Here is a 10,866-nt window from a genome sequence, read left to right on the forward strand (position 1 = left end):
CTAACATCAATTGTCCATACAGTATTCATATGTCAGATCATACAACCTACTGACAAAACGATGACGTGTGTCGTTTGAATTTAAAGTGACACTGGAAACATAATTCTTATTAGCAGTACTTTTCTTCTATAGCAGATTCCCAAACTATGGCATTTAACACACAGTATTACGGGGCGGTTGGCCATTAATATCTCTAGAGAAACTCCATGAATGGTCTTGGGTGCAACATCAAAGACTCACCTTTTCTCGAATGCTTTTCATCTGTAGTTCAGTAGATCACTATTTTTCTATCCGTATAGTAACATCCGAGGTGCCATAAGACGCTATAGAATAAAATAAAAGATGTTAATGATACTGCAGACACAGCATTATTCTCATTATATATCACTTAGAAGGGCTGTACAAATATATGTTTAGAAAAATAAATAGCAATTTCATTGGTTTACCTGAATTCTCTTCATCTGTTGCATCATCATCCCACTGATTCTCTCCAGATAAAAGTGGGTTTTGGGATTCGCTGACCGTTCTCATTGGAAATGAAAGCCCGTCGCCCAAACTTGGAAGAAAAGAAGAAAGATCACAACCCTCACCGTACAAATAGAGACATCCCTGCTAATAATAACCGGCCAATGACAGGGAGTTAAATATTTTTGAAACTGTTGTCAAGATAAAAAATGCATAACATTATTATTGAAATGTGGAAAAGATAATATCGGTGACCAGGCTTTGAATAGTTAGGACATTAATATAATTATAATCTGGTTATTTTTTAATGGCATGTCATATTCCTACAGGGAGGGATGATGAGTCCAACAAGTTAAAATTTTCAGCACTAGCAAGCTCTGATATGGCTTCGTTTACTAAAGTTTGCACCTGAATAGCAGTTTTAACGCACTGACTTGCATGAAGGGCTGGCAGGTTCTCCCACAAAAAGGATCTGCAGAATTTGTTTACAAGCAAAATTAAGTTCGCCTACCTCGTGAATACTGGAACGAGCCACAATTTCCTCTGTTTTCCAAAAACCTGTTCCAGGTTCCGCCGGATGCCAAGGTGGAAGCCATTCTTATCAGGACCATTCTGAAAGACCGGGGCTGCAAAGGCCTCTGGGGACAACATAGAACAAGGAACAGTAAAACTACAGGTACCACAAAGCTATATTCCCTGCTAAAGAAAAATCTAGGGAAAGAGTGGAGTTTTCTCCCAACATTGGTGTTCCAATTTTGCTGTTGACCTTACTTGGTACGTATGTTTTGCATATTTTTAGAATTTCAATTGTGCAATGAAAATAAAACCGTCCACTTTTATGCAGTTATGTAGCTTTCTAAGTTTTGCCAATAAAATATTAAACTGAACAAGTGGCACCTTTAGCTAGAAAATAACTATTTGTACACCAAGATGAGTTGGCTTTCACTGTGTGTGTAAAGGTCTAGCTAAGGATCGGAGGACTGTATAACAAAGAAAAAACAATACATAAAGTGGGTTATTGTGGAAACACTCATGTTGTTGATCACCAGGTTTCAGGTCATAAAACCCAAAAATTACGTCTCTAGTGGTGGTGGAGGCTTCATGACTTTCCAGTTGGAAAACCAAATTGCGTTGCCAAATTAAACCTGTAGCCCACAAGTTGTATTTAGTATTGATGACCAGTAAACTAAGTGTCAGCTCCGTGCTTTGGATCCTGTTCAATACATAGTTATTATAATTATTCAAAGCTTGCTTAGTAATTAAGCCCCTTTTCCCTTAACGCCACCTGTTTACAGATAAGGTCACTATCCCTGATAAACACAAATGGTCCCAGCTACACTTTAGATAACCACGCCGCATCTGTAGCTTATAAATCATGAAATATATCTGAACCAAAACAATTAACGTTTAAGTTTTTAAAATGGAAAGAAAGGAAAAAAAAAAAGTGTAGTCTTCCTACTGAGTGTTACCTGCGGCGGTTACACGATGATTTATACAGAACAGTAGTGGCGATATTTTACACTCCAGCCTCAGACTTTGTACACAGAACGCTCCTAATTAAGCAATAATCCCTTGCAATAAAAGAACAGAATTACTCAGGAGTTTGGGAAGCCGGTGCTTGGGTTGCCGGTGCTTGGGTTGCCACAGCAACTTGCTATTATGATATTGAGTGCATTGCTGCTGTTCTCAGGCAGAGAGAAACGACATTTGCAGCATTCAGCCACACAAGAAAGACCCACACGATAGCAGAATTTCTATTAATCAATCATAACTTTGGGAAACATTCATTAAATGGCCCCAAATCAAGCCGGGCTTTAGGATATCTTAGCCTGGTTGCAGGCATATACTTAAAGGGGGATTGAACGGTTCTCCTCTAACAAATTTGCATACACAATCTGAAAATGGTGAGGCCAAGAAATAAAACTCAGACTGGTCTTTCTTGCGAGGAAAGTTTAAATTTAGAGTCCCATTTTTTTTTTTTAAACTAGGCAATTTCAACAGAATACATCATTATGAAAGGGCATTCTATAATGAAAGACGTTTGGCATTAGATGGACATCTATATTCCTGTAGTTACATACAGGGAGAGGTGATGGTTTGAAGCCTTCATGGAGTAGCAACCAGGACAGAACAAAGCATAAAACATTGAACATGGTCTTTTAAATTATTACTTTATAAAAATCTGATCAATGTCCAGTATCATCTTATGGTGTTGTAGTTGAACAACTAATCGAGGCTCAAAGAAACACATGTGCATACTAAGCACATACTATCCATGTATGAAACAAGAAATCTACAGGACGTTGAGGTCTATCTCTTTGTAGAAGATAAAAGGGGAGCCTTCTTTTCAGCTGTAATCATTCCTTGCATTCACAAGCTGGGATGTGCATTGTATAAAATCAGTCGGGTGATATGGTACCCCCCATTGGATTTTGTACCCAAGCAAAAGCGCTTGGCTTGAAAGTGGGGAGAGACTCACCTAGAGTGGTTCTGTTCATGCCAACAAGCCAGCAGTGATACCCAAAGAGAAACATAAGGCTAATGAAGAACATTAAAGAAACAAAAAGCAGGAACAGCACATGGAACTTGGCTCGTCCATTGGATAGGTCCCCCTGATTGAATAATGAAAATAAACCATATTAGAAAAATATAAAACTAAATGTTTTTTTCAGGTTTAGGGTTATTCACTTTATTCATAATTTTGTCACCTGACTCAAAAGCAGTCGCTTATTGAGTGTTACCATAGATGCGCAAAAAACAACTTAAAAAACGTTTTGTTGTTTTTAGTGACTTAGAATGACAGGAGAGACCTGTTTAGATTTATTTGCTTAATGCGCCGGAGTGGCCAGTTAATGTTTCTCTATATCGTGCCAAAAATGAAGGGTTCAGTATTGGAATATATGGCCAATTCTTAAAAACTATCGTGCTTCATTAAATGCAAGTGTGAAAAAAAAAAGAATTTTGGGTTAAAAGAAACAGCTTTTTCTTTTCTTAGACCAACTCATCTTTAGAGAGCCTTTAGAGGATATTACAAAAAAAAGCACTTACTGTCCAGTAGAGGAGGAAGTATTTGAAGACAGTAGATGTAATGTACAGACAATACAACATTGAATATGCCAAGAAGAGCAGGAAAAACTTGTAGTTTGAAAATCCAATGCAGTTATTCACCCTGAAAAAATAACAAAGCTAGTTCAAACTCCGTTGCTAAAACAAAGTCTAAACGTGTAAACCGGATTGGTCTTTTTGTTTGTTGCACCAGAAGGTCAGTAACTCCAGTGACATTTTACAGGTAAATTTACAGATTTGTGAATAATCACCAAATAATTAAACAGAAATGTCCCTTTAAAACTTACACCCCAAGTGCGCCATTTGTCAAATTTACATACAGAGGAGCGGATACAATGTACGTAGGCACAGGGACCCAAACACTCTTACTGCCCCAGAGATCAGAAATAATTATTACTTTTTTTTTTTTTTTTAATTATAATGGCATTCTTTATTATTTCAGCGAGTTTTGTGTCACACATTTTACGACATATAATATTACACGTTATAATTATTAGGCAATATTCTTATAGTCTCATTAGAACTTGACAAATGCTTTATAGGATTAGGCCAGGAACTTACCAGGGGCAGTGATGATCCATCTTTAGAACACACCTGTAGGCAGACAGAGAGTTACACCCAAGGTTTACATGACTAAGATAGAGAATAAAGAGTGCTTTTTCACTTTAAGGAGTGCATACATTAACATTCACACAAGAATACAGAGACAATAACACTGCAAATTGGAGTTTGAGTATTACAGTAATGCACATGGAATGGCCAGCTGAAAAAAATAGGGCAATATGCTGCCTCCCATATGTTGTCAAACTATATTTCTCATGATACTTGGCCAACCCTTCACCGATGGAGCATCATCGTGGCAGTACGTCAGCAAAACCTTAAGTCCCATGTCATTCAAAGCTCATGTTAGCGTGTGTAAGATATAAAGCTGTTCTACGTTGGAAATAAATATACAGAATATTGCATACAATTTAAGATTAAAAAAATCAAAAAACATTCCATTCTGGAAGATCTACCAGCTGAAGATGGAAGCTTGGCTTTACAGGTGTGTAATTCATTTTTGGAATTTGCAGATAAGATGGACAGTAGGTACTCCTATGTCGTTATCAAATTATATGTTAAAAATAAGCAGTCTTTAAATGTTTCCAATTGAAGAACAGACCCCTGGTGTGCCAACAGCTTTCTTTTGTTAAACATTGACCCAAAAAAACGTATCACCAACAAATATAGACTAAATTAAAGAAAAGCAAACAAGTCGAATTTGGGGTGACCGTCATTTAATAGTGAATTTCAGCTGTGTATGAAACAATAGTAAATAAAGAATGCCAGCTTACATGCCACAGACGGAGCAGTGGTGACAACGATCAGGTTTCACTACTTGACATCTGTCGCAGAACCGGACGGCTGTAACGCAAATGCAAACCGGATCGGTATAAAGTCAACTACATAGGTAATATGTTTGTTAAAAAATGAAAGAATTTTCTTTTCTGGAGCTAAAATGGTTGAAATAAAAGCGTTAAAACGCTGCTTGTAAAATACTTTGGTTTTTCTAGCCGCTATTGTGGCCCCAAACCGAAGCATATCACAAAAAAAATCTAGTTTGGAAACAGTGATGCACATCATTCATATTTAAATAAGAATACCAGAATATGAGGTGTTTCTAAAACCTCAGAATAAAAAGGTGTTTTTATTCATGTATCATTTGTGCCGCTTATGTACAGCCTTTGTCTAGATTTTTTCATACTAAATGATGATTTCAAACGAAAGGCCTATTTGTCTTGAAAGAGTGGAATTGAGACATAGCTTTGGTCCTTAAGTGTATAAATATGTAAAACAGCCTTGGTCCTTAAGGGGGTAAAACATGGAACTTTTAAATGTAGGATTTGAAAGAAAAATATGACAAATCTTTAAACTGGAGAGATTTCTAGAATGTTATCTTGTTAATTTAAACATCTATTATGCAATGCCAATTAGTTCCTTCTTCCAGGAGAAAATATCTGGGTCCAGCTACCCATTATGGCTGATTGGCCCTATACTCAACCCCAATGGTCATTGATAAACATTTGTGGGGGGGGGGGGGAAATAAACATTTTGTAGAAATTAATTACAGAATACAAAAACTGCTTTATAATTATTGTCAACTGAGGGTTGGGTGATGACAGATTAAGGGCAGACATAAAAGCAGCGGTATCACACATATAACAAATGGATTTGTTTTAACCAGCAAAACAAGGTAAAAGTCTAAAAATATATATTAAACTTTTAGGTGCTTGTTCTTCTTGGAACTAATTAAATACACATTCAGTATTTGGCATTTAAATAGAAACATGGTTCTCTTACTACATAGTATTTAAAAAAAACAACCAGCATTTTGTTTCTAGTTTTGGAAATCTGTAACTCTAGTCTGGTGCATTAAAATCTACATCCAAAGAACTAGGACAACCTCCTGGTGATGCCAAAGCCAACAAGAAGTACCGGGTCATCCATGTCGTCTACAACCAGTCAGAGACAAGAAGAAACGGGGGATCTTGTTTTGACTGTTGCTTCAAAGTCAAATGGAGGGCAATCATTTTAGTAGGAAATGTATTGGAATACATGTAATATAGAGAGTAACCCTTTATGGGTCCCCACCCTATAGATGGTAACACAGCGTATTTTATTCCAGAGCATAAGTGAAAACTAGAGTAGTTATATTACATAAAAAATCTAAAATATGAAGGGTATTCACTCCTGCAATGTAGCTTTTTACCAGTAAAAATTGAAAGGGGAGAAGAACAAAAAGACCCCCCCCCCAAAAAAAAACCCCATACCTCCACTACCAGTCCTCGTGGAAACGGGCAGCGTCTTTGCAAACTCAGCTAAAATCTGCTTTTGAGCCTCTGGTTGTTCCTCATTTTCATAGCGCTCCTTGTCTGCGTAGGACAGCAAAAACTGAAACCACAATTACACACAGTGTCACAAACAAGCACCTGGACTCAGAATGGGTCAGGATTCCACGAAATGCTGAGTATTATATATGCATGTGCTTTCTGAGTGATATAGATTTCGAGAGTTAAGAACAAACCGGAAAAATGTATGTGGTGTTTGAATTGGGCAGCTTTGTGGGAAAATTACATCCTATGATTTTTTTTCCTGTTTTATCGGCACTTAAGAAGAATGCTTTATTGTGTAAGTCACGCACCTTTTTAGTTGGCTGCATAGGAGGTGTAAAAATTGCCTTCCAGTAAGTCCAGACAAAGACTAAGAAAACCATGTGGAATAGGATGAGGTATCCGACTGGTAATGGGGTAAAAAGAAGAAGAAAAATCAGCCTACATAACAATTAAAATATTATATATCATCAGTGGAGAGGTCAAACATGTTGATGTAGATGACTTCTCCACCAGTGAGATACGTCAGGGTTTTTATTATAGAGGAAGATTTACTTTAGGTATCAATAGTACCTTATATGAATTTTTATCAATATAGACAAATCATATTGTTCTCATTTCACGCCTGGATTAAAAAAAACTTGTTATTGTCGTTCATTTAGCATATTTTGATAGTTTCGCTTCTCCGGATTTCTGTCCCTGTTCTCTTGCCGTTTTATGTATTTATGCTTTTTCAATAAAAGTTGTCTTTATCTAAAAATGAGAAGTCTATACCTTTAAATCCATACATGTAAAAGAATTTGGTTCAGATATTCCACCTCCTATTGGTCACATATAAATATACTAGCCTAAGCAAACATGCTATGCAGAATGCAATATACGATCATATCACATTATAGATACCCGAGATCGGCGTTTTAAACTAGCGTTTCAGTATGTATGTATTGTGTGTGGTTCCCTTGTTTTGTGATATTTACACACTGGCTTTTTCAGCAGTACCCCAAAACCTAGATTTATCTGCGTGTTTGGCACTTCTCTTTGTATTTTATACGTGCAACACATTGTAATTCAAGTGATTACAGCCGGCACAATTCAAACCGGTGAGATTTCCCCCAAAACACATTTACCGTATTTGCTCGATTATAAGACGAGGTTTTTTTCAGAGCAAATGCTCTGAAAAATACCCCTCGTCTTCTAATCGGGGTCGTCTTCTAATCAGATCTCAAATAGAGGTCTGATTATGAGACTAAGATCCAGATCCCCCGCACCGCTGCAGGGGACCTGGATCCTCCTGTCTCCCCCACACACACACTTACCGGTGCTTCCTGCTGTATTGCCGGGGCAGCGGGTTGATGTCTACGCGATCCGCTGCAGCCGGAAGGAGGTGTGGCTAGCAGCGGGGGTTGTCTGCGTCCGTCGCGGATACCTTCCCCGACTGTCGGGGAACTCTGATCTCTGACAGCCGGGGAAGGTATCCGCGACGGACGCAGACAAACCCCCGCTGCCAACTCCACCTCCTTCCGGCTGCAGCGGAAGGAGACGTCAACCCGCTGCCCCGGCAATACAGCAGGAAATTGGAAGCACCGGTAAGTGTGTGTGTGTGTGTGTGTGTGTTAAATGGGGGCATAGGGCATTTCTGGAATGCCTTATACCCCTATATGCCACTCTGGCACTTAGGGGGTTAAAAGGCATATTATGGGGCAGAGTGGCATATAGGGAGGTATAAGGCATTTCAGGAGGCAGAGTGGCGTTAAGGGGGCATTTAATAGAGCACTCTGCCTCCTGGAATGCCTTATACCTCCCTATATGCCACTCTGCCCCATAATATGCATTTTAACCCCCTAAATGCCAGAGTGGCATATAGGGGTATAAGGCATTTCTGGAGGCAGAGTGCTCTATACAATGCCTTTTAACTCCCTTAATGCCACTCTGCCTCCTGGAATGCCTTATACCTCCCTATATGCCACTCTGCCCTATAATTTGCATTTTAACCCCCTAAATGCCAGAATGGGATATAGGGGTATAAGGCATTTCTGGAGGCAGAGTGGCACATAGGGGGTCAAAAGGCATACCATGGGGCACAGTGGCATATAGAGGGTTAAAAGGCATATCATGGGCCACAGTGCCATATTGGTGTGGCAAGCCTGGGGGCAGATGTGCGTAACTGGGGGACAGGTTGGAAAATACAAGGAAATAAAAACAAAAAAAAATATTTTTCTCAATCATAGCTTTTATTTAAAAAAATAGTTTACATGAATTAACATTTACTGGTAAAACTTTTTTCCTTTAGGGTCGTCTTATATTCAGGCTTTTTCTTTTTTTTTCCTAAGTTAATATTCAGATTTTGGGGGGGTCGTCTTATAATCAGGGTCGTCTTATAAATCGAGCAAATACGGTATTTATTTAAAATGCAAACTACCAGCCACATGTATAGAACGTTTAAAAAGGTAGAGCGCACACTTACCTCTTTCCAAAGGGTTTTCTAAAGTCACTGAAAAAATAAAATAAAAAATAGCGCATTATTTAATATGATTGTGATCAAGTAAAGTCTTCTTAGAAGTTAACCGTGAATGCGTTTTCATTTAAAACACGTCCGCATATTATATCTTCGTCTTGCACGTAACTCTAAAGTGTCCTCTTAAGGAAATGATCAGTTTTCCCAACCTTTGAGATCTCGACAAAGCTAACTGCTCCATATGACCCTCGCTACATTGAAATCACGCTCACCGAAGCAGTACTTCACCTTATGTCTAGTTCCCCTCAAGCTCTTAATAGATTATAAGGTTGAATGCGCTGGACCCTCATCTCATTCGGTAACTATGTCTCTTTTCATTCTCTCTCCTGTATAAAGTGTTACAGAATCCGCTGGCACTCTATAAGTAAAGCCTAACGTGACCCAAATCTTACTGTTCCTCTTTGGTCATCTGATGCTTCTTCATTGTACTTGTTCAGAATACTTACTTGTTATATTTAGAGTATCTCACTGTGTTTTACGGTTGTCATAAGACTGCGCATATTAACAGCAGGGATTGCGTTCACAAATTAAATGATGTACATGCATTATTATTCTAAAGGATTTGTTCAGATATCAGAAAATTATATATAAAGCAACTTACCCTTACCCCTGAAATAAAGGGCCACTCCGAGCAAATAAAGTTTTGGGTGACATTTCTACATTATTAATTCAGTTCAAAGATAAATCGAGGTTGCCAAAGCAGCCATTTAAAACTAGCCACCTGAGCCACCATCATTGCCCTTTCCCTTTAGAAAAAAAAAAATCTACTCCTGCTTATAAAAACGTCAGCTTTAACATACTATAAATACATTCTCATCCGTTAATATATGGTTTATTCATTAAACACAGAGCTGTCTGGAGAGCAGTGGTAATTATGAAGGGCCAACCCTGGCAATTTTCTTTATTGCGAAGGGCCGAGCTGGCCCCTACATAATATATTGTTCAATGTTAAAGGAGACTGACAAAACCTCACTGATTACCCTCCGCACTACACGGGACGAGCCAAGCTCGAAGTGTTGGACCTTCGTAATGTATAGCGAATTGAAACCACAATATTTCTCCCTATAGACGATAAAAAACATATTTCATTGTTATTCAGCAGAACCTATGGGAAATAGTACTGCGTTTAGAAGATCTTATCCAGGCGACACCATCGCACATACATGTGCCTAAGAGCACCGAATCCAGGTCTGTATACTAAATAATAGGCAATCCTCTTAGATCAGTTTGCAAAAAAAAAACAAAACACAAATTTTGATTTGAATCCAGAATTTCTTCCCCAAGGCCGGAAATGGACCCAATACAATAACACTTCCCCTTCCAAACATGTGAGAGCGTTAGCCTATACATAACCAAACGACACAGCCAGCAGTATTAATACATTGAAACGTGTGATAGGAAGGCAAGTATCATCCATACACAAAGTTCTGTATAACCATTAGAATGTAAACAGGAAATAAGCTGACAATAACACAGAGAACTTATTCACAAAGGCACAACCCACATCTATACAATGACACTATGTAACACTACTAAGCAGGAAATCCCTCTATATGAGGAAGATATTATATTATTAACGTACCTATACACAGTTCCCACACGTAGGCATAGTAAGACCACAGTACCACCAAGGCTATGATAACCACCGGCACCCATGACAGCACCCTCTGGCAACACCTCAATCCCCTGGACAGTGCCATCCTACAGCCAGTGTGCATCCTGGCTTTCGACGCTAGACTGCTTATGGCTCATTGATCGGCGCTCGATTGGGACAGGCTGGACATGAGTGCGCATGTATCCTGTCTTCAAATGTTCTGCAGTGACGTCTAGTGGATATATGTGAGATTACAGTTATGTGTTACGTGTAGTTGACAATACCTGATGAAATTATGCTGTAAAATGATTCAATTAGCATGAATCATATAAGGGAATAATGTAACGAATCAGACT

The 10,866-nt window shown here is 38.6% G+C and overlaps 1 protein-coding gene across 1 annotated transcript; it reads right to left on the reverse strand.

The window, feature by feature from the left end:
- Positions 1-279: 279 nt before the first annotated feature.
- LOC149287503 (palmitoyltransferase ZDHHC15-like) lies at positions 280-10,634 on the reverse strand. The gene is made up of 11 exons (XM_089492840.1): positions 10,499-10,634; positions 8,866-8,892; positions 6,713-6,807; positions 6,342-6,462; positions 4,866-4,935; positions 4,093-4,125; positions 3,514-3,634; positions 2,945-3,077; positions 977-1,103; positions 447-556; positions 280-323 (listed from the first exon to the last, which is right to left on the reverse strand). The coding sequence occupies exons 1-11, from the start codon at positions 10,632-10,634 to the stop codon at positions 280-282; spliced, it is 1,017 nt and encodes a 338-aa protein (XP_089348966.1).
- Positions 10,635-10,866: the final 232 nt, after the last annotated feature.

This window comes from Sceloporus occidentalis, unplaced genomic scaffold, assembly GCF_023333645.1.
Source record: "Sceloporus occidentalis isolate IW3139 unplaced genomic scaffold, rSceOcc1.0.p SCAF_60, whole genome shotgun sequence".
Classification (NCBI taxonomy): Eukaryota; Metazoa; Chordata; class Lepidosauria; order Squamata; family Phrynosomatidae; genus Sceloporus; species Sceloporus occidentalis.

Bases quoted from the DNA above. Each gene is read 5' to 3' on its own strand.
- LOC149287503 (XM_089492840.1), bottom strand. From the start codon at position 10,634: ATGCACACTGGCTGTAGGATGGCACTGTCCAGGGGATTGAGGTGTTGC. The intron at 6,808-8,865 runs GTAAGTGTGCGC...CCCCATTACCAG, and splicing joins AGAAAACCCTTTGGAAAGAG to TCGGATACCTCATCCTATTC. The intron at 6,463-6,712 runs GTGCGTGACTTA...TTGTGGTTTCAG, and splicing joins CTATGCAGCCAACTAAAAAG to TTTTTGCTGTCCTACGCAGA.